At 42.7% G+C, this 19,129-nt stretch overlaps 1 protein-coding gene across 1 annotated transcript; it reads left to right on the plus strand.

The window, feature by feature from the left end:
• Nucleotides 1-706: 706 nt before the first annotated feature.
• On the plus strand, nucleotides 707-18,408 carry LOC143276005 (uncharacterized). The gene is made up of 8 exons (XM_076580374.1): nucleotides 707-862; nucleotides 4,157-4,689; nucleotides 5,042-5,237; nucleotides 7,141-8,046; nucleotides 11,427-11,465; nucleotides 12,184-12,405; nucleotides 15,434-15,670; nucleotides 15,927-18,408. The coding sequence occupies exons 1-8, from the start codon at nucleotides 814-816 to the stop codon at nucleotides 16,073-16,075; spliced, it is 2,331 nt and encodes a 776-aa protein (XP_076436489.1). The 5' UTR covers nucleotides 707-813; the 3' UTR covers nucleotides 16,076-18,408.
• The last annotated feature ends 721 nt before the right edge of the window (nucleotides 18,409-19,129 follow it).

The raw sequence follows: 19,129 nt of genomic DNA on the forward strand, positions 1-19,129 counted from the left end.
AAGCGAGAGAATCTGAACGCGCTGGTTCGAATCCCGGTACAGTCGCCAGTATTTTCTCCGCTTCCATTAGACCTTAAGTGGTGGTCTGGACGATAGTCATTCGGAAGAAACGATAAAGCGAGATCCTGTGTGCAGCATGCTCTTAGCGCACGTAAAAGAACCCACGGCACGAAAAAGGGTTGTCTCTGGCAAAATTTTGTAGAAGATTCAACTTGGATAGGAAAACAAATTAAAAAAAACTGCAGACAGGAAAAAAATACACACAAAAAAAGAGTGGCGCTCTCAGTGTAGCGACGCGCTCTCCCTGAGGACAGCAGCCCGAATTTCACGCAAAGAAAGTCCCCAGTCTGTACATGATACCTACCAGTCTGGCGATGAAACAGCCAGCTCTGTAGAATAGCATTCGATGGAATGAACTGAGCCATCTGCCCGTTGGTTCCCAGCAACAAGAAATTCCCTGCTTCCAACACAGTTTGACCTGTGGTTAACGATATAACTGCTGTCATCAGCGTTGCTTGTGGGACTGAACCACAAGGAAAATCAACCAGTAAATGTTCACAACTGATATAATGGTGTGATTGGTTTAAATGGCGCATTCTAAAGCCAGCAACATGTCCAACGTTTCGGTCCCCACCACCATACTCCGACCCCTGGCCCCCCTCCGCCAATTTTTTGTCGTCCCTTTGTATAAGTCCAGGGCGACAACTCCTGTGACAGAAGCGCTTTGTCAGCGGAGCGGGGCAGTTGGTTGAGCAGTGAGTTTCCTGTGTCACATCGCGGTGTGAACAGAACGTGGTCCTCAGTGCAGCAGCCATGTGGACCACCGTCAGTATGCTTCTCTGTGTCGCCGTCCTGTGGCAAGGTGAACGAATTCGTTGTTGATATCTCTTCATTTGGTAGGGGGTTGCTGCACCACCGACTTCATATAGCTTGTTTTTAGATAAATGAATAACGAACTAACTAAATGTGGTAGTCTCACAATTCTGAACTCCTTTTCTCTCTCTCTCTCTCTTGTATCAAAATACACACAGAAACACAGACACACACACACGCACACGCACACGCACACACACACACACACACACACACACAGAGCAATTGTTAGCTGCATGAACATGTCAAAACAAAGCGACATGAACTGACCTGGAGTTTGCTTTCTGCAGATGTTGCTGTATTTAATTCTCTGTACCCCTCATTATGATGGACAACGTTGAAGAGGCAAAAATCCCTGGACACTCCTTGACAATACACTGTCCATGCAAAAATTTATCAGTCAGACATGTCAGACTGCTACTGTCAACTGCGGCGCATCAGTGCCGTCCGGAAATATCTGTCCACTGACGCAACATCTGGACTTGTCGTTTCTCCCATTTTCTCTCGCATTGACTACTGTAACTCTCTATTGTCTGGTTTGCCTGCTTCATCCATTCAGTCCCTTCAGCGCATACAAAACTCTGCTGCCCGACTCGTCCTCAGAAAGAAAAGATCTGAGCACATCACTCCTCTTTTGCAACATCTCCACTGGCTCCCTGTCTCACACCGAATAAAGTACAAGATCAGCACTCTATGTTATAGATGCATTCACAAAACTGCCCCTTCCTATCTCTGCAGCTGCCTTCACCTCTACACTCCATCTCGCTCACTACGATCGGCTTCGGATCCACTCTGTTTGCACATACCCAGATTCAAACACTCGACTGTTGGCCGCCGTTCTTTCTCTGTCTCTGGACCTTGCGATTGGAATGAACTTCCTCTTTCGCTTCGTCAGGTCTCCACACTCAGCTCTTTCAAGTCTGGCCTTAAAACCCACCTCTTCCCAAAATAGCCTCCCTTGCCTGCCCTTCCTTGTCTTTAGTTTCTACAGTTTTAGAGTTATGCACGCGTGTGAATGACTGGTGCGAAAGCGCTTCGATTTGTCTCTGCACAAGATTCAACGCTATATAAATGCCATTATTATTATTATTATTATTATTATTATTTCAGTTCCTGAAGGAAATCAGTGCTTTAAGTATTTTTATTTAAATGTTCTATGGTGTGAAACATACGCGGATGAGGTGATCTTTTCAGCTGTTGTCAACATTCTTTAACTTGAATTTTTAATTCCACATTGATTAATCTAGGCGGAATAGATTGGTTCTTTTAACGTTGTTCTAATCGGCATTTGAACAATATATGGTGTGGCTTTTTGACTGGTTTTAACAACTGACAGGTGTTCATCCCTGAACTGGCATCTGGGCTGTGTGCCTAGCAGGGCAATATGCAGAATGATTTGGTTTGAAGCAGCAATGATGGATTGAAACTGTGTCTGGCTCTCCAAAACGCAATGATACTCGTTTGTTATTTAGTATTTCTCTGTCTTTTCGCCTCAATAATTTCCTTTCAGATTGAAATCTGGTGAAAATCTGATTTTGTTCAGACCAGACACTGGAGTCAAAACACAGTGATTAAGAGAAAACCTTTGAAAGGCACACATAGAAACAGCAGGAACTCACACAGGGTGTTGAGCAGAGATGATTTTAAGATTTCAATATTTGGATTCAACTAAGAACTTAATCAAGTATGCATCTAGATTTATATCACAGCGTTTCCATCAAAGGTGAAATAAGGGTTGACATTTCTTTAACTAAATGAAAGTGTCCTTTGCAACATTGCAAGTTGAATTCATTTTGCTGAATCTCAATAGAAGCCGTTTGCCCACAGTAATCAAGAAACAAAACGAGAATACAGACAAGCGGCGGAAGGAGAGGAGTGGGCCCTGCTTTTCTATGCCATAAGTCTGTCACATCATTCCACTTTGGGGTGTTGGCCGTGAACAAGAGACCTCCATAGTCCCCTATCTTGTGCATTTGTGCCTCAGTCTGGCTCAAGAAAGGTCCATCTTCTTGGCGTCTGCCCAGTGATCGCCAGGTGTCTGTAGGTCGCCCTCTCTTTCTCTTCCCCTGGGGGTTCCATGTCGGGGCCTGTCTGGTGATGCTGGACGTTGAGAGTAAGTCCTGCCCATCAAAGTGGTCAGAATCTCACCACCAGTTTTTCAGAGTAAAACAGTCCTCTAAAGATTTGAAGATTTGTCAGTTTACTTTAGGGTAAAGGGAACAAATGACGCGGGTTCGAATCCTGGCGGAAGTGGGTTTTTCGGCCCGCGGCCGGCTCCTACCCAGAGTTGAGTGCCATGGGAAGACTGGGACCACACAGTTGAGTATCATCCACTTCACGGATGCTTGTTGCTCTAATTTCCTGACCAACGCTGCAAGCGTCTGTATCTCTCGGGCCTTGATGACGCCAGGTTATAATTATGACAGGAAGCGTAGAGTACAGCCTTGTCACGTAGTCCCAAGCCTAAACGGACTTCCATAGCAGCATCGTCATCATCATCGTCGTCGTCTTCATCCTCCTCTTCCGTCATCATCAATATAAAGGAAAGTCCCAAACAATGTGGCCTTTCATACCCTGCTCTCATCGTGAACTCCGTTTCGATAACCCTCCACTTCCGCGCTTGGGATGAGTCTTGTCAAGGTCTTCAGTGTCAGTGGATTCATAGGGGACTGTCGTTTGAGGGACGTGGTGGCGGTATCCACACTGGGGGAGACACTCACTCAGTCTAGCTTCGCGACAAAGCCATTATTGTCGTCAGTAGGGGGATTAGTAGGTGATGTCCTAAGAACGTTAAATCAGAACTGGCACTGCCAAATAGCACCAAAGTGACTCAGCAGCAGTGCAGTCTCCTCTTGTGTGTGGCCACCTGGCGACCTTACATCGATGGTTCTCTGTGGAATTCCGGCATTGGGCTGCGACAGACGAACCCAGGTGGAGCCGCGTATGGTGGACTCGGAATGAGCGGCGTGGGAGTAATGCCACTGAAACGGTGCAGATGATGGGGCTGCAAAAAAAAAAAACACAAAAAAAAACAAACAAACAATCAAGTTGCTGATATTTCTTCCCATTCGCAGAATATTGCTTATAGCCCAGCGGACGTGAAGGGAACCTGAAGAAGGGAAAGAAAGAGACGACAGAAAAAAAGCTTAAAAAACAAAGACATCAATACACAAGATAAATGATTATCTCCATATTCTGACATTGAAAGACATAGGCATAAGCACAACATTGACTGAAGAACCACCACAATGTTCTTGAGATGCTATGGTGTGCTTTTTTTAAGGGCTTGCATATGGAGACCCCATCACGAAACCCCTTGCAGCCGATGAAGCCGATCTCAATGTCTTGGAAGTGGGGAACGGCGCCAACATCGTCCTGGACCCTGACAAAGGATCCATTCTGGCGACCTTGGAACGCATGCAGCTGGATCAGGATCAGTTGAGGCAGGACATGCAGCAGTCCGAAGCCCGACTCATGGCCTTGGTGCAGTCCCTTCAGGAGGAGAACGCCTTGCTGAGGGAGCAACAGCAAGACATGCAAGTCATGGCCATGGAGAAGATCTCGGACATGGGCAAAGAGGTGAGGGAGAACCTACACAAGATGGGTCAGCAGGTGCAGAAGCAGGTGATGGAGCTGGTGAAGATGGTGGGGGAGGTGATGAACCAGCAGGCTGAGGTGATGGAGCAGGCTGGGGCGATGCAGGGCGTACTGGACGTGGTGCAGGAGTTTGAGGACGAGGCTCGCAAGGTCACGTCCCAGCTGGCCCAAGTCAAAGACAGGCTGACGTCAGCTGAAACCAGAATCTCTCAGCTGGAGGTGAGTGGTGTTGTTGGCTCTGTAAAAAAAAATGTTCTGAAATAGTTATTCATTTGTATCAGCTTGACCCTCAAAGGTTAAATCCTCTGTGTTATTTATTCATTTGTTCGTTTGTTTCTATTAATTCTTCGCAATATCCCAGCGAACAAGAACAAAAACCCCAAGAACTGGGATAGTGGAGGAACCTCAAGGAGAGGAAGAAAAGGACACACACACACACACACACACACACACACACACACACACACACACACACACACACACACACACACACACACACACACACACACACACACGTGTCACTCCTCGTTGCCGTAAGTTTACGGATACATGTCGCGTGGCTGCCATCCAGGTGAACATCAATGGCCATGCCAGTCAGCTGACCACCGTCCAGCAGAGACTGGACACCATGGAGTCCTTGCTGCAGGATCTGCGGGGTGGACAGGGCACGCCATCCCCACCGCCATCATCCACCTCTGAACCTACAAGTCCACTGACGTCCACTGAACCTATAACAACTTCACTGACATCCACCCTTAAGCCTACAGGTAACAGACCCCCTAAGCTGTACCGGTATACACAGTTATACACACACAGGTGTGGTATTAATGATTAACCATGGTCATACAAGAACAGGACCCTAAGCTGTCCTTAACTCTTTGCAAGTGACAGCCTAAGGCTACAGATGGAACGCCAGTTACGAACCGTAAATACTGGTAATGGATTACATCCTTTAGATGCAAGGACACCAGGTGTAAAGGTAAAGAACTCTATATTGGTGATGATCCAATATGGGTACCTGACCCTAAACTATGCAGGTAATGAGCACCGAACTATCCAATCAGTAGACAGCAAATGATAATTGTTTTTATTGTTATCATGTACATAAACTAAATCGAACCAAATAACAATAACATTTTTCATTTGAACTTTACAGACTTCACGAGGCCTTTGGTGATTAACGAACGTCGCTTTAGGACAGAGACTTATGGACTTTGCGATTTAATTTCAGTGTCGAACATGTGTTGTCACACGCATATAATTGTAAAGGAAAAGGTAAGCTTCATAGTCTTGATATTGCCTGTTCGTGGTTCTACCTGATTATTGTAGTGTCAGATTTAAGCTTTGGTCTGTTGTAAAAATCTGTTATCCCCAATCTGTGTGTGTGTGTGTGTGTGTGTGTGTGTGTGTGTGTGTGTGTGCGTGTGTGTGTGTGCGCACACGCACCTGCGTGCGTGTTTGTGTGTGTGCGTGTGTGTGTGTGTGTGTGTGTGTGTGTGTGCAACAGATATAGGGATGTTGTCAATGAAAATCTTAGTGGTTGGCTTTACCTCTCCAGATTCGTCTTTTAAGATGTACGGGTTAGTATTTGATGTCTGCAATACCGTACGTCTTACGCGTATCCCTTGAATAAGAAGCTGGGACCTTGCCTCTGTCGTAGCGGGGTACAGCCTCCACAGCCCATTGACCTCCTGGGCACCCACCATCGAACCTTGTCCTGCAACACCCTCCGCAGCCAAGCACATCTCCAACACCGTAGCGCGCTTGTTTCTGGAGTCAGGGATGTCTCTTGTCTTAAAGAAGACAGGCTTGACACTTGTAGACCAGGTCATTTCCACAAAATAAAAATGAAGAGCGAACACGATGAACGGCAAAAGAAAACTTCGAAAAAGCCGAGTGCGATTTGGACAGTCGCATCGGTTTCGCCCCGCTGAGACAGAGAAAAGGCAGCGTTGAAACTGGAACACAACTCAGCTTGCATTCTGTATTTGTATTTGTATTTGTATTTCTTTTTATCACAACAGATCTCTCTGTGTGAAATTCGGGCTGCTTTCCCCAGGGAGAACGCGTCGCTACACTACAGCGCCACCCATTTTTTTGTATTTTTCCTGCATACAGTTTTATTTGTTTTTCCTATCGATGTGGATTTTTCTACAGAATTTTGCCAGGAACAACCCTTTTGTTGCCGTGGGTTCTTTTACGTTCGCTAAGTGCATGCTGCACACGGGACCTCGGTTTATCGTCTTATCCGAATGACTAGCGTCCAGACCACCACTCAAGGTCTAGTGGAAGGGGAGAAAATATCGGCGGCTGAACCGTGATTCGAACCAGCGCGTTCAGATTCTTTCGCTTCCTAGGCGGACGCGTTACCTCTAGGCCATCACTATACTGTGTGGGAGAGCACAGCAAAACGTGACCGCATGGTACGGCTGTCGCTCACCGAATCTTGTGTACATATATGATTGGGTGCATTTGGGTGTGAATGCACACCCGATCGAGTCAGCGTCGGTGTACATGTGCTGTATGTCAGGAAACACATTTTGTCTTAAATTGCACAATTAACTTTACAGATCTACACGTTCCGGGCTGATTTGCACAATTGTTTTTTAATTTGTAAACTTAATGGAAAAAAGGGTATGAAACAAACTTACTCTTTCCATTCCGTTTCAGACACTCCTGACGTGCAGCTGCTGTTTTCAATCCCTTCAGACAACTGGTCCTACGATAATTCTCTCATCACCTCCATCCTGGTTACAAAGAGAGAGAAGCTCATCATCGGTAATCTATTTGCCGACAAACTGGATATATCGTCGTTGGACAGTCCGGCAGTAGTGGAAGCATCGTACAACGTGCACAGACCGTGGGCCATGCTGGAACTGAAGGATGGGACGATAGCCGTGACCATGGAGGACCGGTACGAAATAGCCATTTACCGTGTCAGTGGTTCCAGCCTGCAGAAGGTGAGAAACATTCCCACGGAGGAGGACTACTTCGGCATCGCCCAAGGCCCTAACGACACTCTGATCGTCAGCAACCGGAGGGTGACCAGGACGGCCCGTATTGACGTCATTAACATGCAGGGGGGAAAACTGCGGACTCTTTATGAGGATGAGAGGGACGTGATGATCGACCCCTTCTGTCTCAAGAGTTTGGGCGATGATGTGTACGTCAGTGACTGGACGAGCTCGCGTGTCTTCCGTGTCAACGTTCACACCGGGGAGGTCAAGTTCAACATTGGAGATCTGGATCTGTCCGACCTGCAGTTTGAGCAACCAAGAAAAATGGACTTCGACAACAACGGCAACCTGTACATCGCCACTGGAGGCAGTGTATGTAACTCCAGGTATGACGGCTATTTCTGCGTCGTCCAGATCACTCCTTCCGGCTCTTGGCGAGTGATACGTGACTACGTCCCCCAGAGTTCTGGCACATACCCGTACGGATTGGAAGTGACCTCTTCTCAGATCATCATCTCCTGGTGTAACTGGTATGAAACCTGGTCTTCAGAACTGACCGCTTACTCTCTGCCTCAACAACAAGAAGAATCCACACCTGAGGCAGCCCAAAAAATATGTGGTGAGTTGATCAGAACACGTCAGACAGGATCTCCTCCTCATGGGTAAAACACGTAGTTACACTCGTAGATGATGTAGATGATTTTGGAAATTATTTTGTCCCGTAATCTACATGTTCACGAAACATAATGTCAACGAACGAAATCTAGGGAAAAAACCACTACCAAACAGAAAAACCAAGTAGATTTCTCAGCACAGTTTCAATTTGAATCTCTCTCTCTCTCTCTCTCTCTAAATATATATATATATATATATATATATATATATATATATATATATATATATATATATATATATATATATAGGTGTATGTATTCCCTCAGTCTCTTTCGCATACAGACGCGTGCTCTCCCGCATGCTTACACGTTCGCACAGACACAGAGGGTTAAGGGTAGAGATTTTTCCAAGGTATTTTATTGTATTGTATTGTATTGTATTGTATTACTCTTTTGTCAGAACAGATTTCTCTGTTCCGAAATTCGGGCTGCTCACCCCAGAGAGAGCATGTCGCAACACTAAGAGCGTCATCCTTTTTGACTCACTTGTGTAAACAAAGTGAGTCTATGTTTTAACCAGGTGTTCGGTTGTCTGTGTGTGTGTGTGTGTGTGTGTGTGTGTGTCCGTGGTAAACTTTAACATTGACATTTTCTCTGCAAATACTTTGTCAGTTGACACCGAATTAGACATAAAAATAGGAAAAATTCAGTTCTTTCCAGTCATCTTGTTTAAAACAATATTGCACCTCTGGGATGGGCACACAAAAAAATTAAAAAAAGAAGCCAAATTATATGCAAACTGCATTTACTGTTATATTTATATTTTTTGTATTCTCTAAACTTGGCACTTTGATCTGATATTCTGACACAACAACAAGAGCAGTCATCATTATCATTTTTTGTTCAAACAGGAACTTCTTTTGCTAAGCATGGAAGTTTCATTTATTTTGCAAACGTTTTGGTTCAGATAGTAAAAAAGGGAAATTAATCTGTAATTAATGCTAGGGGACTTAATTTGCTTTAAACTGATCTTTCTCATCTTAAACATTACATTTTGAAATTATACTCAATACATAAAAAGCTTGTTCATTCACCCAAGTGGTCTTTTTCGGAAAATACTAAAATCAATACGACGAGTGGACTTTACAGATCTATTGGCTGAGCCCTGAAGGTCATGGGCAAAAATCAATTGCGTACACATATTTATACACACTCAAAGCGCGTGCTCATATTCTTCGCGAACGAGAACGACGCCATTTTGTTTCAAGTTGTTGACCTGCCCGTTCAATCCTATATTCAATCGACAATACACGATAACATGTGATGGAAAGTTGGAGAAGGAGACCGTTAAATATTTATTCAGAGAAAGATTTGTGAACACCTCATCACTTACTGGATTATGCCCCAAACTGGCATAAAAATATCCACAGAATCAGTCGGAATTCACAGTTAAGAATTGTAAACTGTGCGAGTTAATACCCTTGAATTGATCACGATGAAACGAAAAAATTCCAGTCTTGACTTTTCTCAAAATGAAGTCCTTTTCACTTCTTACGACGTTTAGAAGTACTTGTACTTGGCTCTACATGTAATTAGTTTAACAAAATACTAAATTTTCATATCAGCTTTAAAACTAGAATGAACATAAAAGAGAAATTGAATCGACCGTGTCCTACTACAATCCCGGCGGATGTAACTAAACTTGTACATTTATCTAGATCTAGAGAAAAGTGCTAAATGTTGCAGTGTGTTTGCGGCGATAGCCACGTCTCCTTTACCGCGGACTTAAAAAGAATTTTTTATTGCCCTTAAAGATTTTTTGAATGCCCAAATACACCAGAATAATATGATTTAAACAGCATTCTCACTGCGAATACTGCAATTGATTTATCGCCCTTTAAAAAAGTATGTTCAAATATCAAATTTTAGTACGTCAGTTAAGGAGCCACGATAGTGTAATGGGTAAGACAGTTTCTTCTCACCCGAACACGCAGGGTTCGAATCTGGTTAGGACTTTTTTTTTTCTTTTTTCTTTTTTTTTTTTTAACCCGAAGCTTTATAATAACAAATACAGAACACATTTTAACGATTAGATTTTTTTTTAAGTGTATCGCAAGTAAGTCTTGAAGGCCTTGCCTCTCTTGTTTGAATATTTTCTGCCTGCAATTTTATTTGTTTTATTATCGGTGGATTTTTCTACAGAATTTTTCCAGGGACAAGCATTTTGTGATCGTAGGTTGTTGTTTTTTTACGTGCGCTAAGTGCATGTTGCACACAGGACCTACTCTCATCCAAATTACCAACGTGCAGACCGCAACTCAAGGTCTAGTGGAGGGGGAGAAAATACTGGCGACTGTTGGATTCGAACCAGTGCGCTTAGAATCTCTCACTTCCAAGGCAGACGCGTTATCACCAGGCCAACACTTTCACATAATGTGCAGACCTGCACGTCCCTGAACTCCTTTCGTGCATCCATGTTAGATTATTGAAACACAAAAATAACCAGTATGCTCATCTTCGCATAAAGAGAATAGCTGCCAAAAAGGTAATACGTGTAAAAGCCGACTGGTTGATATTTTGTAGCGTGGGGGTTGTAGCACATGAACGCAGAAGAAGAAGGTAACTTACCAGCAGCGCACTGGACAACTGGTCTGTCCTCTGGGCGCAGTGCCCCTTACCTGGTCAAGTGGGGGTCTTGCTGGGTTGGTTGCTGAAGGAGGTCTGCATGACGTTCACGTCCTCCGACACTGCTGAGGTCAAACTCCGGTCATGTACTGTCCTGACCACGGAATACATTCGATCAGTCAAAAACAGAAATGATGAAAACACAACTAGTCTGTCTGCCTTAGTCTCTGACCCTGTTTGTCCTTGTTTCCATCCCTGTGTGTGTGTGTGTGTGTGTGTGTGTGTGTGTCTTTCTCTCCCTCTCGCACATCCTCATACAAATTCAGGACAGTATCAGTATCAGTAGCTCAAGGAGGCGTCACTGCGTTCGGACAAATCCATATAAAATTCAGGACAGTTCTCATTCAGTTCCAGATTAAACTCGGTCATAAAAGTACAAGTTCAATGTAAGAAATGAAATGTCCACTGGTACACTCAGCCATGAAGTTGGTTCCCGGTAGTCTTCTTTAATGGAATTTTCCCATTGTTGAAGAAGAACCATTTCCTTCTGGTCCCCTCGATGGCTTATTAGCGGTAGGATGGTACAAAACATGGATTCCTCGATCCTCCTCGCTGTTACTGTCCCGTGATTTTTGGGTGGGAAAATAGTCCTCTGTAGCATAAGGTGTCACGTTGTGTCACACTGTTGTGATTTGCATTCACTTAATGACGTGGAACAGGTTTGTGCTTCAATGCTTTGCTGGGCTCTTGATTGTTTCAGTGCATTCGCCCAAGCCAAAAGGAAACAGTGGATCGCCAGGTAGTTATGATTATCTTATAATAGAAATTCGTGGTTTTTATTTGCTAATTGTTTTTTTTTAAATGTATCATTTGTTCAAATGCTTGCCTATAAATATCAGTTCACGTGCAGATACATACACACGCAAACATACACCGATGCAAGCATACACACACTTATTCAATTGCAATGACTGTCAGAAACACTCGCCAACTAATGTATTTTACTGCATGCGTCTTAGATGACCGTTTCTTTCTTTATTCATTATGTTCTTTTGCTGTGTCTATTTATCCTTAAGAATTTCATGGCGATAAATTAAGTCGAGTCGAATCACACACAAAAAGAAAACAGAAAGATAAAAAAAAAAGCCCCAGAGAGAGAGGGGAGGACAGACAGACACTCAAACACACACACACACACGCACGCACACACACGCATATGCATACATGCTGAAAGAAAGGAAAAATAAGACAGAAAGAAATGAAAGAAGGAGGGAGAGAGGGAAGGAAGAGAGAAACGAGATTATGAGCCCATACATATGTGCTGTGGTTTGGATACACCATGATGATAATGAGATACATGGCTGAGCAGAACACACAAGAAAGCTGAGTAGGGAGAGAGAGAGCGGGAGGCAGGATGGTTGTGGTAGTGGGGATGAGGGAGAGCATACGTCAGTGCATGGTGCAGTATTTACTTCCACGAATGCTGTGACTGTGTGGCTCCTCCATGTGTGTGGCAGCACTGACCAACGTGGCGCTCAACAAGCCGGCCATTCAAAGCACCTACCACCCCAGGTACGGAAACCCAGAGAAAGCTGTGGACGGCAGCAAATCGACCGCCATCGCACAGTGCACACACACCGCTGACGTTGACCACAACCCTATCCGGTGGTGGCGAGTGGACCTGATGGGGCTGTTTGAGGTGTCGGCTGTGGTCATCACCAACAGGGGGGACTGTTGTGGTGAGTGTGTCTACAGCTATGGCGTGTTGGTTTAAACAGTATTTTTATTTGGAACATGTCACAATACAACACAGGTATCGATGAACAGGACAACAATAAAATCTTATATAAAGTCCTGTGCTGACATATGTACATACTGAATATGTGACGTATGTCATCATAACTAGAAGTTAAGACGTGAACATACATGAGTTTTGAACAAAACTAAGTTAAGATATAAATAAAGTGAAGAAAATGAATAATAAACGTGTGGTGGAGGAAGAAGTCAATAGAGAGAGAACGAGAAGTATCAACGCTGGGGCACAAGCACAGCAAGACTTAACTTGGCCGACAAACAAAGCGGCGAAGGCCAACCGTCCCGCGGGGAAAAAAAAAGCAAGCACGCCATCATGTATTCATATCATGAGCTGGCAAATGAAAGGGCAGCACTCTTTCAGGCACATGCACTTACATATATGCATACAGACAGGATATTACTCATCGTTATAAACCTTTGAATTAGATGCATGCAAACATATATGGTTATACTTATGTATACGTACACACACACACACACACACACACACACGCGCGCGCGCGCGCGCGCGCGCGAGCGCGCGCGCGCGCGCGCGTCTCTCTTTTTACATACATATATATATGTATAAATATATACATATATATATATATATATATATATATATATATATATATATATAAACATACATGCACATATACACTTAACATAAAAAGAGGGAATTGTCTGAATTGGGGATCGAATCGTTCGCTTTGAGTAATAAACTTATGAACAGTTTCAAAGATGCTGACATTTATCTCAAGACTAAAGGAGGTATTACCAAATAGTAAGTTATGTACAGTGATATGTTCTTGAGGGAGATTATGAATAGTGTTTGTTCTGTGTATGTTGTGGTTCGGGCAGTGCAATAGAAAATACTCAGCTGTCTCTTGTGGAAAACTGCAAGCACAGGATGGGTCATTCTTTATATGTCTATTATACAGGTCAGAGTTTAATTCGCTCATACCAAGTCTCAGACGACAGTGAATAATTTGTTCTTTCCTTTTACCCAGATAATAATATGGTGGAACTGTAGTGTCTGTAGAGGAAAGGTAGCGACTGGGTCTGTTGAACAGAATGGCGTGTTTATGCACAGGAGTTGTTAGTTGAAAGAGAGATTCTTCTAGCGCCTGGCTCGTCGCATGTTGTATTCGTATTTGTATTTCTTTTTATCACAACAGATTTCTCTGTGTGAAACTCGGGCTGCTCTCCCCAGGGAGAGCGCGTCGCTATACTACAGTGCCACCCATTTTTTAAATTTTTGTTCCTTTTCCTGCGTGCAGTTTTATTTGTTTTTCCTAGCGAAGTGGATTTTTCCACAGAATTTTGCCAGGAATAACCCTGTTGCCGTGAGTTCTTTTACGTGCGCCAAGTGCATGCTGCACACGGGACCTCGGTTTATCGTCTCATCCGAATGACTAGCGTCTATACCACCACTCAAGGTCTAGTGGAGGGGGAGAAAATACCGGCGGCTGAGCTTCTGTCGGACGCGTTACCTCTAGGACATCACTCCACAACATTTTCAGACAGTACATAGAATTACACACAATGACATGGTGCGATTCTTTTATAAAGTGTTATATGATTTAATATTTGGAATAGCAAGGAGAGCAGTGTGTTTTAGAGAGTTGAGCAGCTAATCTTATGGAATTTGAACAAAAGGTGACGCTGGCCCTTTCATGTGGATTGACCTGAATCAGTGATTTGCGTACACTGCTATATCGAAACTGCTGACTCAAAAAAGCAGCCACTTGAACTGGCGTCATATTCCAACAGAATCAACTGTACCTTCATTGTTTTTATCAATAATAATCTTTCGTGTTAAAAAAAAACACGTTTTGCTCCTGTCCACACAGAAGATAGAGAATAATTCCAGCACTTATGTCATGCCCATGAACACAGAGACACCTGCTATACCTACTAGTCTTCTGAGGATTCACTCCAACCTTTCCTGGGGTCTTCTATTCAGACATCGCCTGAACAAAAAGCTACAGACTATGGAACGGTGCCACTCTCCCAAGAAATAATGCCTTCTGCAACTTTAGGTTTTCATTTTGGTCTAATATACTACACCAAGACGTTGATTATGGGGGGAAAATCCGCCATGAGCATTGTCAAACATATGTTTCATTCTTTTCTCTGTTCTTCCTCCCATTAAATTACCGGTTACAGCATACGAGCTGAAACTCCGTTGTAAATTTCTGTAATTTCTGTCCATCCTTTACCTCCCTTGTGAATCGCTTTTTAGTGATGGAGTACAGTATCTCACGTGGGATTGTCTTTGACACACAACACTGGTAGAAAACTGTGCTGGCTAAGGGAGAGCATGAACTGTACATATCTGACAATCAACACAAGATACGTATTCGAGAAATACGATGTGTGCGTTTAACGACTGGTCAACGACGTTTCACGCAACACATGTTCGAGTGACTCATGTTCGCACACTCACGAACTTCTGACGTGGCAGTCTCTAACATAATGGGGTAGAATTCCTAGTTCTACAAATCTTGCAAGTTTTAATAAAACCGGCGGGTGTAACACCTGACTGCTTGCATCACTGGGCAGATATATGTGTGACAATCAATTCCAACTCAAAAGAGTTGTTAGAATGCAAATCAGCAATGTTGGCATAAATTCTGTTCTGACCACTAAGAATGTTTTCTGTATGCGGTATTGTAAATTGTAGGTCTATCCCAAAGTTTTGTATGCCAAAATGATTTTCTTGTTAAAACTATTTAGATATCTGTCTTGATCGTTAAGCATGCAGGTAGCCTAATTGTTTCTACACTACTAAGAGAGATAATTCTTGAAATGTACACTGTACAAATCACATAAGTAAAAAGCCATTGCTGATCAAAGGAAACTGTTCAGACGTGCAGATGTGTTTCCTACATCTAGATCAGAGGAGGATCTCAACCAACTCTTCCTAAGGAGAGAAACCAACCAATCACCAGCAGTATATCATGTCTGCAGGTTACCGGCTGTCTGACTTTGACATCTACGTGGTTCGAACACTGACCGACCCCACTGAAACACAACACGACCCCAAAGACCTCTGTCTGCACCGTGATGAACATATTGAAGATGGCGCCACTACCCGCCTGGAGTGCGGTCATCCAATCGTCGGACAGTACGTGTCACTGGTGTTGCGCACAGACTCCTGGCCACTGCACTTCTGTGAGATAGAAGTTCTCGGGAGGCCAGCGTCAGGTAGGAGTTAATGAACACAACTGTCACTGGCATTTGGTGTTTTATTGAATCATGACATGCTTGTGGTTGATCCAGCACTGAAAATGTTTCATCTCACTTATTTATCATAAGAAATATGTCAAAGTTATAGAGGAAGATTTGTCCGTTTCAAGTAATGTCTACGAGTCATAAAAAAGAGATGTCAGTGTTATAAAGGAAGATATGTCCGTTTCAAATAATAACCGAACATTGCCGATCAACTTTGTTCGTATTTCAGATTCGATTTCCACGGCAAGTACATCGGTAAGCATCTCAGAAACGACCCCGACTACTTCCTCGTCACAGTCAACCTCAATGAGTACTTCAACTGTCACGGGCACAACGGAAGAAGAAGTAACCCTAGATTTTGTTCCTTATTATGACTGAGGACGTCAAAATATGTCGCCATGCAGAACATGCCTGTAAACACATAGAACCTGGCTTTTTGTTTGGTATTCGATGCCTGGTAATTGGTACTCTTTTTTAATGATGCCGATTTTCTTTTAATTTCCGGACTTTCCCTTTCGTTTGAATCAAGAACCATTACGTTTTCAGCGTAATATTTGGACAGTAATCGTTTAATTCGTTGTTTTTGTTGTTGTTTTGGTTGCTTGTATATATTCCATTGAATAAATTAATCAGTCATGTTACTGATTTCCAGCGATGGCGTGATGTTAGGTGGGTTTGGCATGTGTTCAAAAGTTATAGATTTTCGTCATATAGATTTCGTGATGGGTTGCTTGGAAAACACTGTGTCAACAGTTAAGGTTAAATATATAAAGAAAGGGTGAACTGAATGCTTACACGCAGCTGGGAGGCCACGGACAGACTAGTACGTAAGATCACCCTGGACATTGGTCGGACTGTGGCAACGCTTCCTTTCCAGGGCATGCGATTCGAACTTCATTCCGAGGAATCTGCTGTGACGAAATCTTTCTGATATGGCGCTCACTGAACTAAAACAGATGCAAAGTTATGGAGAAACAGAGACAAGTTTGGTTGTTGTTTTTTTCATTGGGGGGTGGGGGGGGGGGGGGGGGAGAGGGGAGGGGTGTTTTTTCAGTGGGTATGTCCTTTTGACATGCATGGATAAAGAGATACCCACGCCTTACACAAGTCTTGCAGACCTTAGTTGTACAACAAATAAAAGGAAAAGATGAAACTATCCAATGTTTAATATTTACGACTGTTCTAAGACTCCTGTGTGAAGTATATCCAAGAATGATTAGAATAGTGGAAATGGACCTTCAGTATTCCCCTCTGTCGCACGCCCCTTCTCGCCCCTGCTCCTAAAAACAGTTATCACAGCTTGCGATGTGTGAACAAGTACACTTGAAGTAAAAAGAAAAAAAAGGTTCACCTAGAAAGTGATGGTCCAGAGCTCAAAGGTGAGGTACTTTCTTGTGAAATCAGAAAAAAAAAATCGGGGATAGACACGATTTGGGTATCATATTTCTGCTTGAATGACATCACTTGATCCTGGTTAGTTGATTCACATGGACCCATCACTTGGTTAGATAATTTACCGATCCATTACTTGGTCTTGGTTAGATAATTTGCTTAGATCCATCACTTGGTCTCGTTGATAAGATAGTTTACCTAGATCCATCACTTGGTCTTGATTAGATGATTTACCCAGATCCATCACTTGGTCTTGATTAGATGATTTACCAAGATCCATCACTTGGTCTTGTTGATAAGATAGTTTACCTGTATCAGTCACTTGGTCTTGATTAGATGATTTACCAAGATCCATCACTTGGTCTTGTTGATAAGATACTTTACCCAGATCCATCACTTGGTCTTGGTTAGATAATTTACCAAGATCCATCACTTGGTCTTGTTGATAAGATATTTTACCCAGATCCATCACTTGGTCTTGTTGATAAGATAGTTTACCCAGATCTATCACTTGGTCTTGTTGATAAGATAGTTTACCCAGATCTATCACTTGGTCTTGGCTAGATAATCTACCTAGATTCCTCACTTGGTCTTGTTGATAAGATAGTTTACCCAGATCCATCACTTGGTCTTGTTGATAAGATAGTTTACCCAGATCCATCACTTGGTCTTGATTAGATGGTTTACCTAGATCCATCACTTGGTCTTGATTAGATGGTTTACCTAGATCCATCACTTGGTCTTGTTGATACGATATTTTACCTATATCAATCACTTGGTCTTGTTGATAAGATAGTTTACCTATATCAATCACTTGGTCTTGGTTAGATAATTTACCAAGATCGATGGCTTGGTCTTGGTTAGGTAATTTACCTAGACCCATCACTTGGTCTTGGTCAGATAATTTACCTAGATCCAACCCGGTGTTCATCAACAACTGAATTTAGGCCTGTTGACTTCTTGTAAAACTGTGTGGACAGATTGAATCTCATTCCTTATGTGTCAGTGTCAGTGACAATGTTGAAACAATAGAAGGCAAATGGGATACTTGAATGCAAATATTTTAATCTTAAAAGTATTCGGTATTTTTCGTACACTTTTAATACATATTTCATTTCCAAAATACGTCAAATACTTTGTGTACACAAACAAACAAAAATCTTTACCACATCATCATATATGTCTAAATCCATCCTCTCCACTTCGTTTCTGCAATGTGAATGTGAATTACTGCTTTTGTCCTCAACAAGCTTCGGTTTGTTGCCGCTCTATGTGTTTGCAGTGTCTTGCTTTTTGAGAATAAAATCATGTTAATCAACTTCACCTGACTGCAGTGGTACTCTATAGAGCTGTACTGATGAAATATGTCTACAGGATCACAAAATATACAGACATTTTCCTCGAAACATCACATAAGTCTTCAGAGCTATTTCGGAATTTTACGGCTGAAAGACTTACAAAAGTGCTGCACAAAGTGTTGTGTAAACTGAATGAAAAAGAGAAAAATAGTGGTCAGCTACATATATTCATATTTCGAATACAGATTAGCACTCATTCTAAAAACTATTTTTAAGCAGTTTTGATCAATGGAATTTCAAATAAACATTGCCTATGCTATTGGTCTGATATGAACACTTACAGAAAATTATTGTTTTGCAATGGAATGTCCTATTGTTTTCCCGATGTTCATATCTACCTCATCAAATTCATAATAAAGGTCTTTGGCTTAATTTTGCAGTTTGTTTTATGCATGTAAAGTAACTATATCAAAATGTTAGCAAAATTCGCGAATTCTTGCAATATTCGGAATGTTGGTTTTATACAGGATGAAAAAAGTCAAAGTATGTTACATTTGTTCGTGCAAATGTCAGGTTATGTAACTTTTAACATTCTAAATTGCGATCCTTCATGTCTCCCTGTTAGCCCACGATTTCTAGCAATCCCATGATTTCTCTTAAAGTGTGAAAAATTGTGGGATTGCGAGAAAGTGTGGTCGTTCCGCTATCGCGTTTTTTCTCAGTTGCGAGAAAGCTTGGGAGC

Source organism: Babylonia areolata, chromosome 2 (assembly GCF_041734735.1).
Source record: "Babylonia areolata isolate BAREFJ2019XMU chromosome 2, ASM4173473v1, whole genome shotgun sequence".
Lineage (NCBI taxonomy): Eukaryota > Metazoa > Mollusca > Gastropoda > Neogastropoda > Buccinidae > Babylonia > Babylonia areolata.

What these genes read in the sequence shown, in the direction of transcription:
- LOC143276005 (XM_076580374.1), top strand. Translation starts at nt 814, where the DNA reads ATGTGGACCACCGTCAGTATGCTTCTCTGTGTCGCCGTCCTGTGGCAA. An exon ending in TGTCGCCGTCCTGTGGCAAG is followed by an intron (nt 863 to 4,156) that starts GTGAACGAATTC and finishes GCTTTTTTTAAG; the next exon opens with GGCTTGCATATGGAGACCCC. An exon ending in GGCAGCCCAAAAAATATGTG is followed by an intron (nt 8,047 to 11,426) that starts GTGAGTTGATCA and finishes TGATTGTTTCAG; the next exon opens with TGCATTCGCCCAAGCCAAAA.